This window comes from Cololabis saira, chromosome 15 (assembly GCF_033807715.1).
Source record: "Cololabis saira isolate AMF1-May2022 chromosome 15, fColSai1.1, whole genome shotgun sequence".
Classification (NCBI taxonomy): Eukaryota; Metazoa; Chordata; class Actinopteri; order Beloniformes; family Belonidae; genus Cololabis; species Cololabis saira.
The window spans coordinates 23,275,066-23,302,237 of record NC_084601.1 but is presented as its reverse complement, the minus strand read 5'-3'; the positions used below and the strand labels follow the sequence as shown (position 1 = coordinate 23,302,237).

Sequence of the window (27,172 nt, the reverse complement as noted above, 5' to 3'; positions counted from 1 at the left end):
ATATCATACCTTTAATTCCTTGTGCAAAATATGAATGCAAAGAATGTAGAGAGTCATGTATCACAAGATATTCTGCAGAGTTTGTGTGAATATTAAACTGGAAGCTGGTGGGAGTTTGAGGTGCCGAGTCCGTATCGGTGGTGCTGCAGCTACAGAGCCCGGCTGATGTCTAGCCCGCTCCTGTCCCCGGGGCCGCTGCTCCCCGGGGTGCTGCTGGAGCCGGCCCCGACCGTCACTCGTCGCTGTTGCAGTCTGTGCACAGAATCTGGTCGCGATCGGGGAAGAAGCCGGAGCCCACCAGCGACACGGAGCAGCGCGTGCACTTGAAGCACGGCTGGTGCCACTGCCGGTCCTCGAAGGAAACGTACTTCCCATCTCCGAACCCTGTAGGACAAAACACACCATCAGCTGCTGCAGGACCGAATCAACCACAGCTCACAGCAGCCTGCAGCTTCAGCCTTAAAGCTGTTTCCATGGCAGCAGAGTTCCCACAGTCCCCCAGTCCAGCCTCAGTCTGGCCCCAGCTCAGCTACCAGCAGTTAGCGTTGTTAGCTCAGCTTGCTGAGGTTCCTGGGACACCTGAATCCTGGACCTGATCAAATCCGTCCAGAAACAGCCTCAGATTAGACGTTGCTACTGAAACATCTCAAACGAGGCTTGCCGAGTGAAACCAGGACTAACGGAGCTCTGCAGGGACTTGCAGTCGCTCGGCTGGCTGTTCACAAGCTGCTCGATATCTCATACAGTACAAGTAAACAAGCCGCCCCCCCACCAGGTTTATGAACATCTGCACCTCAGAGTTGGATCACCAAACGGACTCTGACAGCCGTCAGAGTTGCTCTTTCACTGATGTCACATCCTAAATCAGACGTCTGACTCCAACCCCCCGACCAATCGGTGGCCTGTAGTGTGACGTTGTCAGATACAGCCAGTGTTGCCAACTTAGCGACTTTGTCGCTAGATTTAGCGACTTTTCAGACCCCTATAGCGACTTTTTTTCAAAAAAGCAACTAGCGACAAATCTAGCGACTTTTTCTGGTGTTATTGGAGACTTATCTGGTGGGCAGAGCAGAGCAGAGAGGAGACCCTCACCACTCCGCGTCCAGACTGCAAATGAAATGCGCTTGCGCAAAGCCGCCGCTGGCTTGCAGAGCGGGATGTAAATGTAAACGTTTCTTTTTTCTTTTGGGTCACTTTGCCAGTCCCAAGCCCGGATAAAGGAGGAGGGTTGGTTGTAGAGCTAGCAATTTCACCCTACATAACAATCTTTTGATTAAATTTGCTGTTATAACATTTAACAATACAGGACAAAATTGATGTGTGTAATGTGGATCTAGACAAAGCATTAAAATCATTAAATTTTGTTAATGTTGAAATTATTTTTGTACATTTGTAGTTCTAAACATATTTAGGGTGTTTTTTACTCACTTTTGTCTCTCCCACGACGTTATTCCTCTCTCCTACAGCGTCCATTACAGTTATATGCAAATGGCCAATTACGCAAATTAGGCGATGACGTAATTTAGCGACTTCTAGCGACTTTTGGGACAGCCAATATCTACTTTCCTTACTGAGGAGTTGACAACACTGGACTCAGCCGCTTAGAACCTCGGCAGAGTAGTTGCAGAAAAGTATCTACTCGGCACGTTAGACCCCTAGTGGAAAAGAACCAAACCGAGGCGAGTCGAGTCGAGTTGAGTAGGTACTAGTGGAAAAGTACCATTAGAATATCAGTTAACAACATAACCTGACCAACTATCTCCAAAAGAATGAGCTCATGTTTGGTGACAGCTGTTTGATACAACAAAGACACAGTTGTGACTCAGACGTCCTGAACCTGTCTGGCAGTCGCTACGCCAGACAGGAAGTTCTGGTTCCGGGTGCACTGACCTGTGATGGCCGTGTTGCAGCCGGCACACTTCTTGGCGTAGAGGCTGCTGAAACACTTGACGCAGTACGGACTGTCGCCCTGCGAGGTGAAGGGCTGGCCGGCTAGCGGCGCCTTGCAGCCCGTGCAGAGGAAGCACTCCTTGTGCCACACCTCGTCCTTGTAGGTCACCCCTCCTTTAGTCAGCGCCTGCGGACACAAACCGGGTCAGCTCTGGTTCCACAAGCAGCAAACACACCGGCTGAGCTCGTTAGGAGCTCATTGAAATGTTTTCTCAGGGGAGATACAAAGTTGTGGTTTAAAGTTATTCTATGCAACTTCTGAGAGTTAGCAAGATTTGAAAGCGGCGACCCCCCCCGCCCCTACCCACGAGCGCTTCATCCAAAGCCACGCCCCCACAAACACGAATGCGCATTTGCAGGATTCAACAAGGCAGAGGAGAGCGATTTTTAAACATTTTGGACAGCACATTTACAGCAAAACTACCCTATGTCTCATTCACCTGTAAGCAAGGCCAGTTTTAGGGGGGGCAGAGGGGGGCTGTGCCCACCCAAACGTGCATCCTGCCCACCGGCGTCTCCATCCCGGCGAGAGTGGAGAGCAGAGAGTGGCTGGCGGTGCGCTGCAGGCTCTAGAGCCACGGCTACGCCGTACCCTACGGCGTACCCTACGGCGTACCCTACGGCGTACCCTATGGCGTAGCTGTGGCAACAGAGCCTGCACGGCCCTGCAGCGCTCCGCCAGCCGCACCGGCGCTCTCTGCTCTCGCCGGGATGGAGACACCTACATCCCCACGGACCCCCATACTGCTTCCGAGCCGGAGCTGCTGCGGCTCTTCACGTGTCCCCGCGGGCTGCTGCTGCTGGGCAGAGAGTCCTGCAGCAGCAGGAGCCCGGACTAACGGCTCTGCTCCCCGCTCACCCACACAGCGGGGACAGAGCTGCTCTGGAAATAACTACATAATAACTACATACTGGGGTCCGTGGCAGAGGGGAGGGAGGGGGTTACACTGGGACACTGTGAGCCCAGGAGGACCCGTGGGAAGTGGACACGGGGGGCTGGAAGCGAGTGCGCGCATGGGACAGGGCGGGGGGGCGTGGTTTAAAATGAAGGCATCTGATTGGTTCTTTCCCTTTCTGCCAAGCCTCTGGTCCTGGACCAATCCGTTTCATTCGGACCGAATGGGCGGGGCTTAGAGGTGCCTCTTTCAAATCTTGCTAGCTTATCAGGGATCAGGGATTTGTTGCATAGAATACCTTTAAGGCTGGATTATGGTTCTGCAACAAATCGACCACGAGCGTGCGCCGCAAGTTGCGCTGCGTCAGGCACCGCACGCCACGCCGTGCCTGACGCACACCTCCCACAAATTGTAACTACGCGTCCAGAGGTTGCAGACTGAACAATGTGGGCGTGGCCCGGACCTACTGGTTCCTCCAGTTTTACATTTCTGGATAAACTGGGGTTAGGGAGCATCCTAACAATGTGGCACCATGTAGAAAGATGAACAAGACTCTTCAGAAGTGCTCTTAAAGAACCTGCGGGGACTTGTCCAGTTCTTCTTATACAGTCAGCTCACCAGCAAACTGAGCCTCACAAATCCTACAGAAGCAGTGAGGGATGGTACTTGGTGTTGAGTACATAATTGTTTCTCTTTTTGGCCTTATGTTTGTCAAATAAACAATAGAATAATGATAAATTGTATTTGTCTAATACTCAGACTCACTACAATCACATCTTTTATCATGTTTTTACAGAAAAAGGCGCATATATTCTGGTATCCTGTGGCAGAACCACATGCAACGAGAGTGCTGCTTCACCTTTTTGCAGTGGCTGCACTGCGGCGCGAACCGGCCCTCGTAGCACGGCACGCAGTAGTAGCTGCCCTGGTCCGGGATGAAGGCCTCAGCGCCGATCGACTTCTCACAGCCGCCGCACACGAAGCAGTCCTCGTGCCACGTGGAGCCGTCGTACTCCAACATCCGGGATCCTGCCGGAGAGACGACGGAGGAGAGGAGGAGACAGTCAGCATCGCTCTGGGGGGGGGTGGGGTCGCCAACCGTCCCTTGAAAAACGGAATCGTCCCGTATTTATAAACTAAATCACGCATCCCATATTGAGCTGAAAAGGGAGGCACTTTGTCCCGTATTACTGTGAGAGTCTAAAAATAGCCATAAAATGCAAATGGAAAAATGGCATTGAGCTGTTGAGTTCATAAGTTATTTTTTTCTGTTTTACTACAACTGTAGCCTACAGTCATGGCCTTTGACTCACAAAAAAAGGGGCTAAAAAAATTCACCACGGCAGGAAGGGTGAAGGCAATCGGGTTGGCCGGCCCTGCTGATGAGGTGTCCCTTGTTTATTTTTCAGGGAGTTGGCAACCCTAGGTGGGGTGATGTCTGAGCTCCTCAGAGCCGAGGTGAGGGTTCAGAGCGCGGCCCGGGCCGACTGCTCGTCCTGCACCGCCACGACCTGACGAGCTGAAGGAAAGCAGCTTTCACACGGCTGCACACTCTATTATTTACTTTAGGTCTTTTTCCTGGTGTGAGAGAGACGGCACGCTTCGCTGCAGAGCTGCAGGAAAGCTGGGCGTCGGGTCCTTTAATCGCCCCCATCGCTTTTACGACTTCTGGGACCCGAGACGGAGCCCGGAGGCTCGTTGCGTATGTGAACTTGAACTTGGACGCTTTTTTAAGAAATAGGTTAAGAGGGCAGTAGCTTTCCAAGCTGGCTGCAACGGAGGAAAAATGTGTGCTGAGCTCGGAGGAGAGCTGGAGCTCTGGTGTCCCACAGAACCCACAGGCCCGGGTAATGCCCAGTCATCCGACACCGCTGCCGGGCCAAACGTCAAACACTGCCGGGAGATATTTTCAGCACAGAAACAATCACTCTGTCACATCGGAGCTGTCACACCCCGACAACAAAACCTCATCAGTCCCGTCACTCCGGCACAAACAGCTCTGGGAGCAGCTGTGAGTAAGCAGGCGTGAATCTGTGACCATGTGACTGTGGTGGTGGGTGGGGATTCTAGCCTCCAATTACTACAAAACTCAGCTGCACGTTTGCTCATGAAGACCAGAAGGCGAGCTCACATTAAACCAGTTTTAGAATCACTGAATTGCGCTTCAGGATTGATTTTAAGGTTCTCTTATTAGTTTTTAAATCTCTTAACGGTCTCAGGCCTTCTTATCTATCTGATCTGCTTTTACCCTATAAACCCTGGCGGACCCTGAGGTCCTCCGGCACCGGCCTTTTAATCATTCCCAACGTCAGAACCATAACCATGAGGCATCATTTCACTACTACGGCCCACGTCTGTGGAACAGCCTGCCGGAGACTGTTGATGCTTTTAAAAGCTCAACACTCACCTTTTTAATTTGGCTTTTAGCTGATTCCTTTTAGTCTTTCTTGTATAGCCTTGTCTTAACTAGCTGTTGTTGTTGTTTTAACCTAGGTTTTATGGTTTTATGGTTTTATGTTGTTCTTATGTTTGTTTTAGCAGGTCTTGCTTTCTAGACCTACTTTTAGGATTTTATGTTATATTTTTAAACTCTTTTAGTGTGTATTTTAACTTCTTAGCCTATCGTATCCTGCTTTCTTGTAGCTTTTATCTCCAGTGTTTCCTCATGGGGAGCCTCCATGCTGGGAGTGACTCTGGCCTGCAGGGGGTCGTCCTGGGGGTGGTTCTGGTCTGGATGGGTGTGGAGCTCTGCACCACGGCTTCACCGCTGTGGTGTGGACTCCTCTATCCGTCCGGGCCGGGATGGTCTCTGTGTAGGCCCCCCATGTAGCTGCGGGCTATGAGACCTCCTGGCCTGGGTGGCTCCCTGATACCGTTTCCTCACCTGGATCCTCAGTGCTCATATACTTGTGTGAACTGTAGTGTGCTTGCGCCTGACTGTGTGCGTGTGGGGGGGGATTTATTAAGTTTTATGTAAAGCGCTTTGTGTTGCATTTTTTACTTGTATGAAAAGCGCAATACAAATAAAGTTTGATTTGATTTGATTTGATCTGTACCTGGCATGACGGTCTTGTCGCAGGCCGCACACTTGGAGGAGAACTCGCTGCAGTAGCAGTCGCTGCAGACCAGACCGCCGTCCTGGCTGGTGAAGGACTCGTCGGCCAGCGAGCGCTCGCAGCGCAGGCAGCGGAAGCAGTGCTCGTGGTAGAACCGGTCCTCGTAGGCCAGCTCCTGCAGGACCACACAAAACCCGTCAGCATTCACATCTGTGACTGAGGTTACGTTTACACATAGCCGGGTATTTACAAAAACGGATATTTCCCCCTCTACGTTTTCAAAAATACCATCATTTACACAAACCCGCATCAATACGCTGTTAAGGTGTGATATGAGCAGCCAAACCTACAGGGGGCAGTGTAACGAGAAGCATAAAGTCATGCTAGCTAATCGCAATCCTGGAAAAAAACATCAACAAATGACACGAGTAACTTCCAGTTACTTCCAAGATGAACGAGAGTCTTTCGTTTGGAGTGACAGAGAATTGGAGTTACTTTTAAGTGTGACGTTAGAATATAAAACAAGTAAAATACAGGAAAATATTGACGGTGGCCAAACAAATTGTAAACACAGGTCACACAAATCACGCTGGTGACGTTTCTGTCGCATAATGTGTCGTTCTGAAGACTAAATGTCAGTTTCCCTCTGTTTACAAGCAAACGTGGAGACGGGGTTTTTGCAAATCTCCACTTTGGCCGGAGTTTTCAGAAATTATCGTTTTTGGTGACTTTGAGCTTCGTTTTCGTGTAAACGAACGGCCAAAATGCATGAAAACACCACCGTTTTTGCTACATGTAAACGGGGCCTGAAACTCCAACCAACGACATTCCTGTCATGTTTCATCACGTTTGATTAGACGCTAAACAAAACAAAACACCTACAGAAGCGTCCAAAACCTGTTTTCTTCTTCCCCCAGGAGGACCCAGAAGGTCTGGAGGCTGGCGGGAACACCCCACCTTAGCTCAGCTACTGAAAGTTACCCGTGGGAAAATTACCATTGTTAGTTTTGACAGCTGTCATGATGAGTAACCATGGCAACAAGAGTTTACAAGCAGGAGCAGCCGATGGACGTTTCAAAAGCACAAACGATACTCAAACTGAGACCCTGAATGCCTGAGCAGTTAAAAAGGATCTATGGTGGATGTGGAGAGAGAGGAAGAGGACGTTTCTACCCTCCATCATAACGAGGAACGTCGGATCTCTCACGAATGAGGTGGGCTCGGAGGTAGGGTTGCCACCTTTCAGAAATAGAAATAAGGGACACCCGATTTCAGCAGCGCAGGAGCCCAAAAAAAAGCCCCAAAACTTCTAAACTGCATAAAAAAGTGTTTATTTTATATGAAAAAACAAAATGCTTTGATTTAAAGTTTAAAGTGCTTTAATAGCATTGAACTTGCATGTCTGTACAGACAGACAACCATACTAGTAACTGTAATATCCTCCTATGCTATGTATGTCCACATCAGCCCAGATGTATAATATAGATACAGGTGAAGAATATGGTGTAAAAGTTAATTTATTTCAATAATTCAACTAGAATATGGTGTAAAAGTTAATTTATTTCAATAATTCAACTAGAATATGGTGTAAAAGTTAATTTATTTCAATAATTCAACTAGAATATGGTGTAAAAGTTAATTTATTTCAATAATTCAACTAGAATATGGTGTAAAAGTTAATTTGTTTCAATAATTCAACTAGAATATGGTGTAAAGGTTAATTTATTTCAATAATTCAACTAGAATATGGTGTAAAAGTTAATTTATTTCAATAATTCAACTAGAATATGGTGTAAAAGTTAATTTATTTCAATAATTCAACTAGAATATGGTGTAAAAGTTAATTTATTTCAATAATTCAACTAGAATATGGTGTAAAAGTTAATTTATTTCAATAATTCAACTAGAATATGGTGTAAAAGTTAATTTATTTCAATAATTCAACTAGAATATGGTGTAAAGGTTAATTTATTTCAATAATTCAACTAGAATATGGTGTAAAAGTTAATTTATTTCAATAATTCAACTAAAATATGGTGTAAAAGTTAATTTATTTCAATAATTCAACTAGAATATGGTGTAAAAGTTAATTTGTTTCAATAATTCAACTAGAATATGGTGTAAAGGTTCATTTATTTCAATAATTCAACTAGAATATGGTGTAAAAGTTAATTTATTTCAATAATTCAACTAGAATATGGTGTAAAAGTTAATTTATTTCAATAATTCAACTAGAATATGGTGTAGAAGTTAATTTGTTTCAATAATTCAACTAGAATATGGTGTAAAGGTTCATTTATTTCAATAATTCAACTAGAATATGGTGTAAAAGTTAATTTATTTCAATAATTCAACTAGAATATGGTGTAAAAGTTAATTTATTTCAATAATTCAACTAGAATATGGTGTAAAAGTTAATTTGTTTCAATAATTCAACTAGAATATGGTGTAAAGGTTCATTTATTTCAATAATTCAACTAGAATATGGTGTAAAAGTTAATGAAAATACGGTACAAATCGTGTCCCATATTAGTTCAATACGGGACAAAACATTTTTTTCTCAAATAAAGGACAATTCTGTATTTTACGGGACGGGTGGCAACCCTACTCGGAGTAGCGATGAGGACTCAGCCGGAGGGCGGGAAGGTCTCTCATCTCCGTTAAAGATGAAGAGGATGAAATCATTTTCAACTGAATCCAGCCTGAACTCCGGCTGAAGTTCAGAAACGCGGTCATTTTTACAGACCAAGACCTTCAGATCAGCTACAACTTCCTCTGGAGCTAGTTTAAACCGGTTGCACCCGTCTAGACGGGACATTTCTCTCAGCACCGACCCGATTAAAGGCACTCTTCAAAGCTAGCTTCTATCAGTGTCAGACTTTCCACAAAACAACATGTGAAGAGGCAGATTTTCCAGGGTTTACCGCACAGGGAGACGTAATGAAGACGGACAGACACAGAGGAACCAGAGGAACCGGAGGAACCGGTCCACTGCTGTAACATAACACCTACAGTATCCACTTCTATTAAAACTTGCATGTAAACCTCGAGGAAACACAAACCCGGGCCACACTCCTCTCAGGGAGACTCTCTGCTTTGAACCCCAGATTCTTTCCTGCTGATCAGCAAACAGAGCCGACCCGGCAGAACTTCTCCTTCTCTGTCGTCGTTATTTTTCTACACATCTGAAAAACCCTCGTCATGTTTTTGTTCCAGTTCACACCAAGTCCAAACGGCTCTGCAGAGCGGCGGGTGAAAAACGTATTTTTGAGGTGAGAGGTTTCGCAGGAGAGAGGAAAAGGAGGAGGAGGATGGATGGATGGATGGATTGATGCCCTTACGTCTTCTGTGGAGGACGAGGGCGGCCAAAACAAGCAGCGGTTTAATTTAGTCCACCGTCACGCAGAGTCCTCACTCTGCGGGACACCGACGGCCTAGAGGCCTCGAGCTTCGCCCCCCTAACGAAACAGAAACCACGTCATAAAGTAAAAGTCATCTAAAGTAACACTTTTACTGCTTCCGGAGGGTTTAAGAGGGCTGGTTTGTTCACACCTCCATAAAAGCAGATGTTCTGGAGCTGTCAGATGTCATACCAATGCCAAGAGGGAAAGACATCAACATTCTAAGAGGGGCAGTTCTTGCTGCAAAACTATGGATCCAAATCAAGGCCAAAAGTTTTGCTAATTTGAAAATAAAATTTGAACCTGAAAATTATTTTTTACAGTTTCAATTTTATTTTTTTCAGTATCAGATCTTTTTTTCAGTTTCAAATCTTTTTTTTTTCAGTTTCACGTCTTTTTTTTTCAGTTTCACATCTTTTTTTTTCAGTTTCACGTCTTTTTTTTTCAGTTTCACATCTTTTTTTTCAGTTTCACTTCTTTTTTCAGTTTCAAATCTTTTTTTTTCAGGTTCAGACTTTTGACCCCGATCTGGCGTGGGGGGCGTGGCATCAACTGAGAGGGGCGTGGCATCATGAGTGACAGCAGAACAGAGAAGGCGGGGGACGTTACTCAGTCATGTTGCCTTCAGGAAGTTGCAGAAGTTATCAGTAGAAGTATGATTCAACACTGTATACACCATATTCACATGATTGGCAGTGGAAAAAACTGATATTAGTGACACATTTCTGTTTAAAAAGCTGTTTTAGACCGTACTTGGTAGTATGTGGAAGTGGGAAATGTCAAACTTTAAAGTGTGGCTGTTGAACTGTACAGTCTGGCATAGTTTATTGCTTTTATACTGCGATTGGTGCCAAGTACTTTATTCCCTTTTTCAGCTTTACGTTTGACGGATAAACATTTTGATGGTGTTTTAGACTCGTTTCCGGTTCATCCTGCAGTCAGGGGTGTGTCCTGACTTTTCATCCACATACCAAAGATTTCAGCAGAGCTGAGGCGGAGCTTCATCAACCCAGTGGCACTACCTTGGCTCCTCTTTGGTTTTAAATGAAATTTAATTCATATCACTTGTAGTTATACATCACATTTAAAAGTGAGCTGCACCTTGGCATTGTGTCCGATGACTTCTTTACACTCCTGGCAGGTGTTGGCGTGCAGGCGGTCGTAGCAGGGGATGCAGTGCGGCTCACCCTCCACCTGGATGTACTTGCGTCCGTATAAGGACTCGTTGCAGTTCTGGCAGTCGAAGCGGTCGCTCATGATGGTTTCTGTGGCAGGAAGGAGGATTCACAGACTCAGTTTAGTGTGAAATATCAGCAGAGACGGCACTGGGGGGGTCAGGAGGAAACCCGGAGACAGCAACAAGTGGTTTTTACAAATACAGTCAGGAAACCAAAACTATGGGAGGGGGAAGTGTAACATGAAACACAGATAAGAGAGCAGCTTATGGTGAATTAGAGTCTGCAGATGCACATCAGGCTGCAGTGATGCAAAAACTTCTTGTTCCATCTCTCTTCTCCAAGAAAGCAAACAACTGTCCGTTATGATCAGATAGCAGGAAGACGCTGCTCGGCTGATGAACTGCTCCACACGTAGATTTTTGACCTTTTTTCAAAAGGTTTCCTGAGTTCTGAGTCAATATTTTGCGATAGCTTTTGTGACATCCTCCTGTTCACCCGCGGCCCTACGCCCGCCTCGCTCCTCCAACGTGACCAGGGAGGATGGAGAAAGGCAGTTCCTCGGCTGACCACTGGGGGCCGGCTCCAAACCCCACACAGACTATAACAGAACTGGATAAGCCACCAGAAAGTTACCCAACCCCAGTTAGCTGAAATGGGCGGTACCAGCAGGAACGAAACACGCCCACCTCAGATCAGCTGCCACAGCTCAGGGGTTTTAGCTAAGATGACTAGCTATGCTAATCCTGATGCTAACTAATGACGGAAACACCTTGAAACCAGCACTCCTTTACTCCTGCTTAAATGAAGACGGTTGATCAAGCACGACACCCCTCAGTGAGCTGATGCACGGCTAACCCACATAGCCGTTGGCTCGTTCTGCCCTGGGATTCAAACTAGAGTTCAATTACAATCATTCTGATGGGTTTTGTTCGCCCATCCACATCTCTCTGCACGGTAGCTCCGCTGCACGTGGAGGCCGATGGACATGGACTCGCTTGTGCCAACCCCTAGTGGTCCTTCCAGGAACAGTAGCTTTTCTAACTTTCACAGTGAACTCTGAAAAACAGATGTGGCCCCTTGATCAGCCTCCGTGTTAAACAGGTACATTCATATTTTAGTCTCCAGGGTTAGATGTCACGTCCATGACAACTGTACGCAGGGTTCATTTTTACAGACCTCATCAGGTAAAACCTTATACAGCAACAAATGTATTTGTAATTCAGTTCACTTTTCAAAGTGTGCATAGCCAGCGACTAGCTGTCATCACTTGAGCCACGTAGCGGCGTCCTGCCTGGAAGCCTTCAGCAGGGGACTGAGCGACAGTAAATACTGTTTTTTTAAAAGCAGGATGTTCCCTCAGATTTGATCAGAATGAATGAATGAATGAATGAATGAATGAATGAATGAATGAATGAATGAATGAATGAATGAATGAATGAATGAAACATTAGCCCGCATGAGCCTGCCAGTTAAGCTAAAACCACTAACTTGTAGTGACTGAAGCAGGGTGGGTGTGCTCCTGCCCCCCCGCCGGCCTGTTTTTGTTCCACACATTTGCAAAATGGCACAGCACAGTCCAAAAGAAAGAAGCCTAAAAATAAATTATTCTATGGGGGTTGTCCCTGCAGGGTGTGTCCTATTCTTGGGAACACTGGGACGTCCTCCGGTGGGAAGTCAGTCAGTCAGCCTGAATGTTTTCCACCGCTTAAAACTGTTTGGAAATAGTTTTACATTATTTACTAGGTTGATGTGCAGCAAAGGCTGATTCTCTAAGAACATTACTGAGGTCTTTCCTTCTTGGTATTGTGTGAACTCACACCTGAACGACCCAGACCAGCAAACTGACATAACGTCTGCTCTTACAGAGCTCTGTACACCTGCTAATGATCAGCTCGTCAATGGTGATGAGTAGCAGAACCTGGCTCAACTCTTAGGGCACATTTACACATAGGGTCTTTACAAACACGGATATTTCCCCCTCTACGTTTTGAAAAATACCATAATTTACACGAACCCGCATAAATACGCTGTTAAGGGGCTATGAGCAGCCAAACCTACAGGCGGCAGTGTAAGAGAAGCATAAAATCGTAATTCTGGAAAAATACATCAACAAATGACACGAGTAACTACAGTGGACAAACAAATTGTAAACACAGGTCACACACATGACGCTGGTGACGTTTCTGTCGCATATTGTGACGTTCTGAAGCCTAAATGTCCGTTTCCCTCTGTTTACAAGCAAACATGAAGACTGAGTTTTTGCAAATCTCCACTTTGGCCGGAGTTTTCAGAAATTATCGTTTTTGGTGACTTTGGGCTTCGTTTTCGTGTAAACGAACGGCCAAAACGCATGAAAACACCACCGTTTTTGCTACGTGTAAACGGGGCCTTAAATCCTACAGAAGCAGCGAGACAGGGTACGTAGGATCACCCACACAATTATTATTATTACTACTTTTTTTGGCTTCGTTTTTTTTGGCTCTGTTAAATAATTAATGACCTAATGAAAAAGATCTACTTGCTGCTGTTCATCTGACTATATGTCTGGTATTTGCCAACGTAAGCCTCAACTCCAGTAAATCAGCAGTTAAGACCTCACTTAACTCCTGTTTTATGGCTGATTATAATAAAGTGTCATAGACGCCGTAAAACTCAGCAGCGATGGAGTTTAATTAGCTGTGTGGCATTCTGGAGCCGACCCCACGAGAACCCCCCACCGCAGGCCCGAAGGACGCTCTGATGAAAGACAACAGCTGGAGGCCTCCGAACACGTCTGCAGATGTTGGGATGCAGGAAGACAAACATAAAGATCCCAACCGAGAGGACTATGTCCGGAAGGAAGGCCATTGTTCTGTCCATTGTTCATTGCAGACAGACGGACGAGAATAGAACGGCAAACCTCTTCAGTGGGTTTAGGAGGGAAGTTGAGCTGAGTTCTCCATGCAGACAGCAATCAGACAGAAAACAGATGTAGGATGTAAAGTTTTCTATCAGCCCTGCTTTCTTCCGTGCTGCGTTGACCCCGTCTGAATCCATTTAAGGGGAAACGGTCCCGTTATCTGCGGAGGAGGCTGTTTGGTGAAGGACGTCCGCGCTGGAGAAAGTTGACTCTGCTTGAGCTTCTCATGTTTATCTGCATCCTTGAACTTTTAGAGGCAAGTTGTTGGCCGGCGGTCAGACGGGGAATGTAAACTGCCCTTTGGAGAAGCAAATACTTGAGTTGGTGAGGTTGAAGCACCTGTATAAACCTCGTAACAAACCGCTGATGGGATTATTCTGGGGAATGCAGCCTTTATCGCTCTGGATCTCATCATCATCACCATGTCCTCCTCAACCAAACCAGTGATGAGGACAGTCGAGTGTTCTGCTCCCTTGTCTGTCCGACACCACAGAAACGTGTTACAGGCTGTGAACCAGCTCAGACTGGTTTCTTCCTCTGCTTGATGCTCTTCGCTTTGTCCAGTGTGGACCCAGTGATGGCAGACCCAACACGGTTGTATCAATCCGACCCAACGGCGATCTCTGTCGGGGTCCTCCCAAAGGGGCCACATCCAGCCTCCTACACAGGAAGTGATGACACCTGCAGTTTCCTGAATGACCACTACGGGGCGGCCTCCAAAAGTGAGTCGATCTCACAATGTTACAAGACGACCTGGACAAACCTCCTGTGACAAAGTTACAAACAGCTCAAAATAGGGCAGCTAGACTTACTCTTTACTGTTCTTATAGATCTAGTGTTGACCGAATGCATTCTTGTCTCAGTTGGCTGAAGGTGAATCATAGGTTATCTACCAGTTTATTATTATTTATTCGAAACATTATTCATAGCAGGCATCCCACTGCCTTTAATTAATTATAGTGCAGATGTTCATCATTACAGTACTAGAGCTTCAACTCAGCGTCAACTTACATTACCAAGACCAAGAACTAATTCAATGAAAAACACTGTTGTATATAGAGCAATTTCATCATGGAACACTCTTCCTTTAAATATTAGGAGCATTCCAAACAAGAAATCATTAAAAAACATGTTTTTAAGTCATTTTTTAGATTGGAGAGTAAATAGTGTTATGTTATCATTTTGGGAACTGTGATTTATTCTTTTCTTTTTCTTCTTTTCTTCTCTTTTAATTGCAATTGGATCGGTGCATGTTTTGTAACTAGAATTGTATGTTATTGTGTATTGTTGTTTATATTGTACTTTTTAAATAGGACCCCAGGAAGACTAGCCTGGTGTTTGTGCGTCGGCTAATGGGGATCCTTAATAAACATAAACATAAACATAAACATAAACATCACTCAGACGTTGGATGAAGAATGTTTCTGAAGCTTCTTTGTTTGTATTTCTCCTCACAGCACCACCTTAGTTGGAACCGACTCCGCCCAACACCAGTTAATCCAAAAATGGTTAAACATGAACGCACGTCTGGAAGCAAGATCCGACCCACCTTAGCTCAGCTACCACAAGTCAGCCCTTTAAGCTCATCTTATGTTACCCTACGATCCTGGGGCCAGTCCTGACTAGCCGCCCTTTTATGGAGATAATTAGGGATGTTATGGAAAACCGTAGTTGCCAACACCATAGTGGACCTGTTCGTCATCCCTCCATCAGCTGACTCAGGTCATGTCTTGTTGAAGAGGTGTTCCAGTCTACAGGTGTCCTCTCCCACGAGCCCTTGGATATTCCTCATCCCTGTTCTGCTTTAGAGACGTTAAACCAAACAGCCCGTCTACAAACACAGCTGCCGAGGCTTTTAAAGACCACAGATCACCTTGATGAGTGTACGAGCTGAATTCCTCCCGTCGTCCTGATGACTGATTTGCTCCTGCGACTTCTCCGCGGAGCTCTTTGTGGAGGAAGCCAAGCAGCCTCCGTCCTGCAGGATCGGCCACCGGGCCTCTTCCCTCACGTCCCCGTCGGTCTTTTTTCTGTTGTTCCTTATGAGCCGGGCCAGAACTCGTGAGTCCTGAGTGTCACTGTTTATTTTTCCTGAGCAGGAATGCAGACCCGTGTCTGGCGTTTACAAACCAGATAATTTCATGACGGAAACCACACTCACACGTAATAAAGCTCAGTGGAAAACGTACGTAGGAAAGTGTTAAAGCTGTCAAAGCCCCAAATGATCAATTCATGTTTTATAAAACAGCCTCCGGGCCTTTTATGGGTACTAAACCTCAACCTCCTGAACCTGAGCTGCACAGCTTCCAGACCTACAGTTGCTGCTCTCTCGTGACCTGGAGCAGCTCCCGCTGAAACCCAGAGTTGTTTGTTTCAGTCCTGACGATATTTAATTCTTGAATGTCACTTCAGAATTAATCTTTAAAAACTGTCTTTGTTAAAGCCACTCTAGCTAGCTATACCACTTCTGACCACAAAGTGGCAGCGTATCATGCAACGCTTCCATCGACTGCATAAGAAGAACCGAACTAACCACATGTGATGTCATTCATAGCTTTCCGTCCAGTCCTGGTTAATCAAAAGAAACCCGGAGGCCAGCGGGAACAAGCCCAACTTACCTCACTCATCACAAGTTAGCTACTTTGGCTTGGCTGACTTAGCTTATGCTCATCTATGATTGTAAACATGCATGTCACTGCTAAACCGAGCGCTGAAACAAGGACAGTGGAACTTGGCTGGGTCGCTTGACCTACCACTCACAGGTCTGGGGGGGATCAGGGCTGTGGGACGGCGATGATGATTGATTTGTATTTTATTTTGTTAATCTATGTCATACAAAATATTATGTATGGAAAAAGACTATTATGGTTATCGGTTTTCAACTACTAAATGTTACATACACAAATAAAATAATTAATTACAAAAAAAAAAAACAAGCAGCAGCAGGTATGAAGGCATTTGATAAGCCTGGAAATAAAGGAATTATTTAGTTTCTGTCGTGTTTAGATTTTGATATAGTGAACTATTCATTATACATAATTTCTATGTCCTTAGTGTGATAAAGGAAAACTAAGTATACCTTGTTAAAAGTTATATTATAAACACATTGATGTGATTTAAAGCTGCTAGGATCCAGGGGGTGGGTGGGTAATGTCTGGGGTTATGATTTTATTTTCATTTATTTATTTATTTATTTTTGCTCTTAATTTGTGTTAATTTTGCATTGTTATATTTAATAATATGGGCATTACTTTTTTTTTTTTTGTATTTGTTTTTTTTTGTTATTACATTTATCTATTCATTTTTTGTTGTTATGTATTGGTGTTTTTTTTTTTGCACCATGTTGTTTTTTCAGAAAAAGGAAAAAAAAAATAAAAATTTGATCACAAAAAAAAAAGACAATGCCAAGTAGCTAAAGCCGCAGCTACGCATTAGCTATAGCCACCTGTCAACTAAAAGACCAGGGGCCTCATGTACTAAGAGTGCGTGGATTTCAACGTGAATCCGTACGTGGAATTAACGAGACCGCAAAAATTCATATGTACAAAGCTGTGCGTTCGCCCAAATCCACGCAGGTTTCTCTGAACATCCCAATCAGCGTGGATTTGAGCGCACATGCGGGAACACAACACTCCGCCTTGTCTCCTCCCTCAAATATATGTTTGAATATGATATGAAGATAATTATCCATTAAAAACCGCTCATCCTAACAAGAAAATGCTCTGAGCTGGAATAAATAATTCATTTTGGGGCATTTAGGGGTGTCGGACTCCAGTCCTCAAGGGCCGGTGTCCCTGCAGGTTTTAGATGTTTCTCTGCTTCATTGCACCATGATACAAGTGACTGTGTCATCAACAGAACTATCCAGACTTTGATGACAAGTTGGTGATGATGATTAATTAGAATCAGGTGTGTTAAAGCAGTGACACATCTAAAACATGCAGGACACCGGCCCTTCTGGGATTCAGTTTGACACCTACATTATGGTGTTCTTTGCTTTGCGTTGCGTTCCGTGAAGAGTTTTGGTTTTATTATGATCGTACGGGTTTGTGAATGTTTATGGGCAGCGTTAGTGAATCATTACAACCTGCTTTTCTTGTTTGTATTTTAAGAACCGTCACCAGAATTTTTGGTGGATGAAAAACGGCTCCTCGTTCTGCTTTATTGTCATGCATATTATATACTAACGGATTAAGACCAATGTACACGTTTATTGAGTCTTACACATTATGGATGTCCGCGATCACCTCTCTCATAAGTATAACAATGTGAACAAAATACATTTATATTTAAAACATGAAGCATTACGATCTGATTCCTCTGCTGCAGAAATGAAGACAATTTGTGCCGACGGGATTATCGAGGTGCAAACGTGAGAAATAAAGAGCAAAGTTGCTGTAACTCGGAGTGTTTCATCCGCAGGAGGAGAGACAGGTGTCGTGCCAAAAAGTGATTGAAGGCCAAATACAGTTAATGAAAGGTTGTTTCTGCCTAAATATGACTTGATCTCATTCTTGAGCTTCATAATCTGAAATCTGACGGTTTAGCGCTCTCGCTCAACGGGCTGCTGTGCGCGCTCCCGCGGCCAGAAATCAGAAGAAATCAGATTCTGGCAGACAATCACTTTTTGGCACAACACCGGTTTTTGCTTCAAAATTAATTTTAATGTATTTCTGTCCAGACACAGTTATGGGATGTTTAGGATCTGGCTTTTATCAGTAGTCCTCCCATACGGTCGTCATGATGTTTGTTCAGATCATGTGGTTGATTGTGAGATTGTTGCAGCTCCACTCTTGTGTAACTTATCTGGTGATGTCGGGATTGTCGTGTCCTTCACGTGGTCGTGAACTTATTGTTGACGTTACGTTTACTCATATTCTGCACTTCACTGCATCACCAGTGAGTGTCGCCAACGGACAAAACCTCAGAAAAGTGCGTACAAAAGCCTTAATGTGTGAGTGAAGGACCGCAGCTTTCTACGTTCACGTCATTCTTTGTACATCCGACCGTGAGCGTTGAAAGTGGCGTACGCACGTTTTTTGTGCGCCGCACTCTTAGTACATAAGGCCCCAGGCCCCTAATTACCATTTTACCTCCCAGCTGGACATTTTACCATAGAGGTCAATGGAAATTAACTCACCGCTGAATCCAGACCCTAGTGGTAGAGGACCTGCAGGTTTCTTCACTGCCATGTTTGCGTCGGGCTTGCGAGCTGGACGTAGCACCTTGGAGGTGTTGAGATGTTTACAGAGGTGAGCTTCAGAAAACAGGTTTTGTTTAAACTGAGCAAAATGTTTAACTGAAGCTCGACAAATAATCTTTCCCACCTGTTCATGTCCTCACCTCACACTAAATATGTTTTGTTGCTTTGTGTTATTTCCCTCACCGAAGATTTCTCGTAAATGATAAACATCAGAAAAGAAAGTCATTTTATGTCTGTTTCTGTAGCCAAGCAGCCAAAAAGCTTCAGCAATCAAACTCGTTAATAGTTTACAGTGATGTTTTTAAATAAAGTCCTGCTCCCACCTCAGAGTAAACTAATTATCCTTTAAGACAACCAGTCAGTAAAAAGATCGGATTGTGCTGAGGTCAGAATGTGCTGCAAGGTTCCTGAGTCTATAAATCTAAAGACTGGAGACACCGTTTCATCAAGTGTCTCGTGAGGCTAGTCCTCCTCCATGAGCGGTACGACTCCTCAGTATTTATTTCTTTTCTTTCCCATAAATGAACAGTCTCCAGAACAACAAAATGAGATGGACACCCATCTCCAGGCCCCCGCTTAAACGTATATGAACATTTAAACAGGATTTGGGTATTTAAGTGTAAATCCAAGTTTAATCCCAGTTGGAAGACACATTTGGTTCAAATCTGGGAAACCTTTGGCACTTTCGGCCCAGCTACTGGCAAATGGACCAGAAGTGTCCCAAAGTTCATGAGCTGAGCCAGACTTGGGTTCAGGCATGTGATGTGGGACTCATTTCACGGGCTAGTGTCTAGGAGGGATATGGCAAGTGTTGTGTTGTGTTGTGAGGCCCAGGTGGGGCCTTCAGGTCTGAAGAACTGATCCAGGTCCGGTGGGTGTGTGGCCAAGGTCAGGCGGCAGGGCCAGACAAAAACTGCAGACGTGGGCCAAGTTCGGGGTGAACATTCTTTGTAATCTAAAAATGTTTCAGATGTATATTTGTTGTTCTTACTTTAATCACAGCCCTCTCTCCTGAAACAATCACGGCAGGGTGGGGGAGGAGTTTGCGATGACTCATACAGCAGTCATCATGTCCAAGAGCCACGATTCAGAACATCAGAAAGGGCTGCAGAATAGAGGGTATGCATTGACATCACGCCCCCTTACTTGCTGTGAGTGGCAAAACATCATCAAAAATGGCTGCAACTAGTGGAGAAGACGGGATAACAGCCAATTATCGGCTTAAATTAAAGGCAGTTGGACTTGACAGTGACACGTACAGTTACTTGAAGAACCAGTGGTCCATGGACATTAATATTTGGCCACAAATCCAGTTTCCTGATGTTTATATTTACTTAATTTCTACACCGGGGAAATACACGAAGCAAAGCTTGAAGGCGTACAAGTCTTGACGCCTGGTCCTACTTCAAGGCAGGATTTGATGGCGAAATTAAAGTGATGAGGAAACCGAACTTTATGATTTGACCGTTTAACGTTAGCTACCCAAAAATCCAACATTACCTGATACAAAATGGGAACCGCAAATCCACGTTTCGGTGCCTGGAATCCAGCTGTTTCTGCGAATTGCTGCGATCCATTTGTCTCTCTTAAGCTTATTTTTCGGCAGTCTGTAAAACGATAACTCCGATTTCTTGCTAAATTTATGAGTACAGTCGATCGCACAACAGCTCTTTCCCATTTTAGATGTTTTCCAGTTGCTCAAACTGAAAGTTTACGCTGCCACTCAGTCTTTCTGCCACTCAGTCTTTCTGCCACTCAGTGGGCGTAACCCGCTGTGAAGTCGCATCCGTGACGTCATGCGCATTCCCTCTATTACTAACAACACATTTGATCAACAAGTGTTACTGTCAGGCCAACAACAGTCAAGGATCCACAGTGGTATCAAAGAAGAAACCCATTAATGGGTTGGAGGGCTGGTTATCCATCCATCAGTCCATCCATCCACCCACCCAACACTTTCCACTTATCCTGGTTTGGATTGTGTTGAAGCAGGCTAAGAAGGGAGGTCCAGGCCACCTCCTGCAGCTCCTCTGGCAGGCACCAAGATGATCTCAGGCCGTGAGAAACATCACCTGCCCAGCATGTCCTGAGTCTGCCTCAAGGCCTTCTCCCGGCTGGACATTCCCAAAACCTTTCAGACACAAACACCTCAAGGTGATCAGCACCTCCTACTCCTGGAGCACCTGCCACAGGTAACCCAGGGGGACAAATGTCTTCCCCAAGTCCACTGCAGAGGCAGACGGGTCCGTCTAACCCCTGCTCCCTCCAGAACCCTGAGGAGGTTCAGAGGTTCGACCGTTGGCCGGACTCTCTCCCCCGGTGTAGACCTCACCAGGCAGGCTGAGGCTGGGATTTCCCCTGTAACTGGACCCCCCCCCCCCTCGGCTAGAGAGGTTACTGCAAACAAGCTGTCTTTTTCTTTATTCTCTTCATGCTGGAATTCAGATGAACGGCTTCCTACTTCACCGCCAGACTCTGGACGGGACTTCTGTTACAACAGGAAACCCTGAAACTAAGCTGGCTCCTTAATTACTTCCACGCTCCGCTCTTTATTCCTCCTGACGTGCACTCGTGTGCCGTGCAGCCCGAACAGTCCTCTGTTGTGTGGCTTCGGAAGCAGCACCGTCTGGAGTTGAGGAGCTGAATGAGAATATTGACAGTACACACAACGCCGTGAACAGAAGACAGAGCTCTGCACCCGGGCGGGACGGCGACAGCGTCTCAGCCGCCGCTAAGAACCGGCTACAGGAAAAAAGAGGCAACATCGAGGCCGGTTCTGTGGAGCCGCCCGACGACCGCGCTCCCTTTCATCGGCAGCACAAAGACACCCAGTGTTGTGGCTTCCTGCGGATCACAAGGCCGGTTTTAGCAGCGCAATGTGGCTGGAGGCCCGCCGGCTTGACGGCTCCACTGATGGAAACAATGGCGGCACTTTGAGATACTGAGTTGGCATCATTTCAGTTACTTGCACATGAAAAAAATAGGAAGCTTTCAAAGCTTTTGGTTGAGTACAAAACCACTCAAATTTTGTATAAAGCACGAAATAATTTACTTCCTGGTAATATACAAAAAATGTTTAGTAATAGAGAAGGAGGATATGAGCTAAGAGGGAGATGGAATTTCAAACAAATTGTACATACTACTCGGAAAAGCATGTGTGTATCTGTCCATGGGGTGAAGCTGTGGAATAAGTTACCTGACAAGATCAAAGAAAGTAAAAATATTGCGCAATTCAAAAAATAATTAAAAAATAATACTCTGGATATTTATAGACATGGTGGTATAGAATCACAATTTTGGGGGAAATTGAAATTGAACTGAATCTCTGGTTTTATGTTTGGTATTGGCGGTGTATGTGTATTTATATGTATAGTTGGTAGGTATGTGTGTACGTGTGAAAATCTATGTGTATATGAGTATGTGCACTGTATATGGGTGTAGATGCAGGCATGAATGCATCAATGTGTATGTGTGCGTACTGTATATACGCATGCTATATATGATTTGATGGTATAAAGGTTAGGGCATCTATAAGCTTGTTAGCTTCAGCCCTAACCCTTTCGGTCAGACCTATGTACCCTTTTTTGTTTTGTTGGAAGGACTTTTTTTTATTTTTTTGCTGATCGAAATAAACAAACTCAAACTCAAACTCAAACTCAAACTAACACACAGTGCAAAAGCTATTTGGAAAAATGAAACTAAACAGAAAGTAAACAAATGATGTGGCCAATCCTGCGCAGGATTAAAGGGTTGCAGCCAGGTACTGCTGAACATCCCCGCAGACCTCTTAAAAAGCAGATGTTTTTTGGCAGCTCGCTGGTCTGGCGCTTTCAGGTGTGTTGACACAATGCCAAGAGTTGAACAACATCAGCAATGGTCTTAGAGAAACAACTGTTGCTGCACATCAGTCTGGAGAAGGTTAAACAACCATGTCCAGATGGTTTGGAGTTCAGCTCGCCGAAGTGAGAGAGATTATGGACGAGACAGTTGCCAATCTTCCCAGGAGTGGATGAGCCAGCACATTAACCTCAAGGTCAGACTGTGCAAGGCTTAGAGAAAGTAAAAAGGTCCCAAGAGCGACATCTCTTGAGATCTTTGTAGTTAACGGACAGAGATAATGGACTGGAGGGATTATATATCTAAGATGGCTTGGGATTGCCTCGGCATGCCCTTGGAAGAGCTAGAGGAGGTGCCTGGGGAGAGGGAGGCGTTGACCTCTGGTCAGCTTGCTGCCTCATGTGAACAGAGCCAGGGGAAGCAGAAGTTAATGGGTGGATGGACCCATAACTGTGACGCTGAACTCAGAAGTTAAGGGATTAAAATGAGAGACAGCAAACATGCCTGGTATTGTTTTAAGAGTATCCAGCTGCTTGTTTGTGTATGCACTCGGATAATGTGGCCTTCAGCTGCTGCTGTGCTCTAAACTGGAAAACAGATCTCATTAAACCGGCCCTCGCTACACACTCATTAAACTCTGTGACCTGCAGCTGGCGCTCACGGGGTTCCTGGAATCATGATGGGATGTTTTTACAGACCTGTGCAGTCATAGTGAAGCTCTGAACTTGGCTTGGCATGAGTTTGAGGACGTATGAGGAGGTAAGCATCTCTGTCAGGGCCCATTCAGGCAGCCAGGGTTTCGTGCGTGATAAACCAACATCTCAGAAGCCAGAACCCAGAAGCCAGCGTTGGATCAGGAACACATTGATCTGCTGTCAACCGCATATTCTCTTCTTATTTCACTCTATAATCAATCCAAACAGCTTAGATGTGGACAGAGCCAGTGTTATGTTGCCATTTGTTTGGAAACTGCTGTTTTGTGGCTTCAAGTCCTGCATTTGGCCTTCAGACCATCGTTGTCACAACATATTTACCCATTCAGACCTGGAACTGACGCGTCCTAGGCGAGCCGATCGTGAGTGGATAACATTGATGCAAACTGAACACAGTCCAGGACGGAGGAAGGTCCAGTCACTCAGGACAGAGTCGGAGGAAATCTCTTGGGACAGGTTCAGGAACTAACAATAACTCTGTTTAACCAAGCAGCATTCCCACGTCCAGGTTGACTTCAGTCTGGGAATAAGTTATGCTGCAGTTCCTCTACTGACCACTAGGGGCTGGCCCCAAATGTGAGTCAGTCTCCTTGAATTTCCATGTTAAAATGTCCTGCTGGCAGAGGACATCTGCTAGTCCTCGTTCCACTTCCACCAGCGTTCGTTTCAGATGCCAGTCTAGGGGTGTAACAATATATCGTGCCATGAAATTTCGCGTTACAAAAACGTCAGATGTCGTGGAGGTGACAAAATGTATCGCGATATTGGGTTATTAATATTAATCTATTGTGTTGACTAGTAACGCGCATCTGACCGCGACTGCGGCCGCGACCGCACCTCGACCCGCGGACCAAAATCTTACTCCGCTCAGAAGAAACTAGTCCTGTTTTGGATGTAAGGCTGGTGTAGAGTTAAGCCTTACCTTATTAAATTAAACCTTTTTCAGGTCGTGAGTAGGATAAACACGGGACAACTTCTGCTAGTTTCCAGTGCACTTTAATGTCCCTCAACAGTGTAGGATTTTAGAACATCAACACAGCACCTAGTGCTGTATCACTCCGCCCAATCTAAAACAGACTAATCACTACAGATAAACTGACTAGTGTCATTATAGTCCCTGATTTACAGAATATAAAGAATATATTTATAAAATAATGAACCCTGAATTACCAAAATAACCTTCTTAACAAAAATAAATCTCCTCTTACACTTATAAGGTGAGCATGAATCAATCTTTTTTATGATGTGAAATTGTATGTATTTATTTACTTTTATTTATTTATTTAATTTTAGTTGTTAAATTTCTGGAAAAGAAAAAAGTCAAATCCTACATGAGAGAAACTATTCAGTTTGTGGCTAATTTGTTTTATCTTGTATGAAACTGAAGATGCATAATGCAAACCTGACATTTACTTTTAGTTCAGTTTGTGGAAAATGGTTGGCCTGGCTTTCTCTTTAAACCTTAAACAGTTATAAAGCATTGCAAACTGTATCAATAGGGCAAATGCACAGCATTGTTTTGTATTTTGTGTCTTTCAAATAAAAGACAATTTTTTCCAGTCATATGTTCCTCATTCAAGGTTGTTAAAAAAATACTGCTATAATATCGTATCGTATCGTTATCGTGAGAATAGTGTATCGTTACACCCCTATGCCAGTCTGATAGCGACACTTGAAATAAGGACGACTTGACGGATTAGATTTGAATGGAGGTAAAGTAACATTGATTAGACCCAGTGATGGACTGGTGACCTGTCCAGGCGTACTCCCGCCTGCCACCTGAAGAACCTGGGATAGGCTCCAGCAGATCCATGTGAGCCTTAACAGGAATAGGGTACAGATGATGGAGGGATTGATGACTACGGTACGTTTGGTCTTCATTCAGCTAAGAAGTCAAGTAAAGAGAGTACTGAGGGGCTAAAGTGATAAAAGCCACCCATTGTGGCCAACGATGGCTTTCACAAGACCACACCCCAATGACAAATACATTTTTGGCTTATTGTATAACCTCATATGTACATATAAAAGATGTTAGATTAGACTGTCGAAGAACAGTGAAGGAAATTCACACGCATTCACACAACTTAAGAAGACTAACATCTGCTGCCAGGTTTAATTACATATATACGTCATGGATAAAGGTTTTTGACCAAATCACGGTACTAACCACTAATATATATGCTACGTCAGTTGATCCTACCAGGTCTGTCACTGTATGTAAAGATGTGTTGGTTGAAGGACAGGAGGTAGGCACTGGAACAGTGTCAGCCTCCTGGGTTATACCGTGGCGCCTCAAAGGAAACCTGCCCCATAATACAGCTGATGAAGAAGAAAACAGTAAAAATGCGAAGGAAGATCAAACAGATCATAATCCAGTGTGGCTGTCGAGCCTCTGAACATGGGCTTACTTTGGCAGAGCCGTTGTTGCTCTTGGATCGCATCCTTAGGAAAATGATTAAAGCAAATAAGCAGTGCCCCGATGTGGAATATGGAGAACTATTATCCAACACAAACATACAAGTAAACACTTTCTCCCATCGACTGCCAGCTGGTGGAGGGCGTCCAGTTCAGCACGGTCCAGGTCACGTCTTGGGCGTTACGGGGAGACTGCTGCGCCTGCTGTTTCTGTTTCATATCTGCTGCTGGATTTATTTGTTCTGAACTTCATCTTTGTGTTGGAGAGCTTTAGAGGGGCCACGGCCTGCGCTACTAACCAGGATCTCTGCAAACACGTATCTGCTGTGGATCACCAGAGTCCAGATCCAGTCTCTGGTTTCTCTCTGCGGTTCAGATGGTTTTCATCAGTCACGTTTCAGCAGGGTTCGGTCGAGTAATCGGTCCGCGTGGGGGAACATTTTAACCATAACAAGATCTAAAAAGCTATTGTCTGCTGATGGCTTGGTTCTTATATAAGAAAACATTGCAGAGCCAGCGAAACCCTTTCACCTACTCAAGTGGCTCTAAACAAACCCCCCTGTGACATCCCACAAGTTCCTGAAGAGTGTTTTTGAAATCTTTTTCATCTCTGCACGGCGCCATGCCGGCAGGAACTGATGCCGCCCAACTCTGGTTAATTGAGAGATGGAGAAGGTGGTTCTCTCAGAGCAGCTACCCAGCCAGCTTTGCTCCAGGACCCTCCACCCAAAGCTGGTCACAGTCATCCACCGTTGCTAGAACGGCGGTCAGGCTTAACTGCATTCCCCTTTGGGGGACTCAGCCAGTTACTGGAAGCCGTGACACTTCAACCCTTCCAGGCCAAGCCACAGCCGGCCACCGTGGTCTGTTTTTTGGGTAATAACACCACAACAAGCTATAATATCTTAAAAGCAATCATGATTAGGCTCTGGTATGCCTTTATTTTCAGCCCCTAGTGGTCAGTAGGGGAACCGCAGATCTGGATCCGAGAAGAGGACCTGCAGGTCTGGATCCAGACCCTGGTGGTCTGTAGAGGAACTGCAGGGGCCGGATTCACCAATATGTTCTTAAGACCCCGTCCACACGTAGCCGGATATCTGCGGATATCTGCTAAACCGGAGATATTTTCCTACATTTTGACCTGTCATCCACACGAAAACGCAAATAAACGAAGGTTTAAAAAAAACTCCGGGCAAAGTGAAGATTTTTGAAAACTCCGTTTATGTAGATGCGTGTAGACACACACAACCGCAGTTTTGCGTTTTCGAACGTCACATTATGCGCCAAAACAACAACAAATCTGCTCTGATGTGCGACTTTTGTTTACTACAGAACTACAGATGATCCAGCATCTGTTCTCCAAGCTATTTATTAAATAAATGGTCTCTGCTCTTGACCACTGCTTACTGCGTTACACCGACACAGAGGCTACACCGTACGGTGCGCGGCGACGCGCACCGTACGGTGTAGGGCCCACGGAGCCCCCGCGGAGGTGCAGCTTCCCCGGAAGACCAGATGATCTACAGGTTAGAAGAATGCTTATGAATGTGGTCGAAAACGCAGATCTTCGGTTATGTGTGGAAGGGTTTTTTTTTAAAAACGATGTAATGTGGATGCAAATTTT

At 45.1% G+C, this 27,172-nt stretch overlaps 1 protein-coding gene across 2 annotated transcripts in view; it reads right to left on the bottom strand.

Annotated features, from left to right (window-relative positions):
* Nucleotides 1–27,172, bottom strand: part of LOC133460514 (four and a half LIM domains protein 3-like) — a 32,526-nt gene continuing 5,354 nt past the window's right edge. Inside the window, exons 1-6 of one of the 2 annotated variants that reach the window (XM_061741107.1) lie at nt 15,254–15,277; nt 10,405–10,568; nt 5,903–6,077; nt 3,706–3,875; nt 1,891–2,077; nt 1–384 (exon numbers count right to left, since the gene is read on the bottom strand). In XM_061741107.1, the coding sequence (XP_061597091.1) occupies nt 233–384; nt 1,891–2,077; nt 3,706–3,875; nt 5,903–6,077; nt 10,405–10,560 (840 nt within the window). In that variant the 5' untranslated portion in view covers nt 10,561–10,568; nt 15,254–15,277 and the 3' untranslated portion in view covers nt 1–232. Of the gene's footprint in view, nt 385–1,890; nt 2,078–3,705; nt 3,876–5,902; nt 6,078–10,404; nt 10,569–15,253; nt 15,278–27,172 lie in introns of those variants that run through there. The other variant, XM_061741106.1, reaches the window with a different exon arrangement.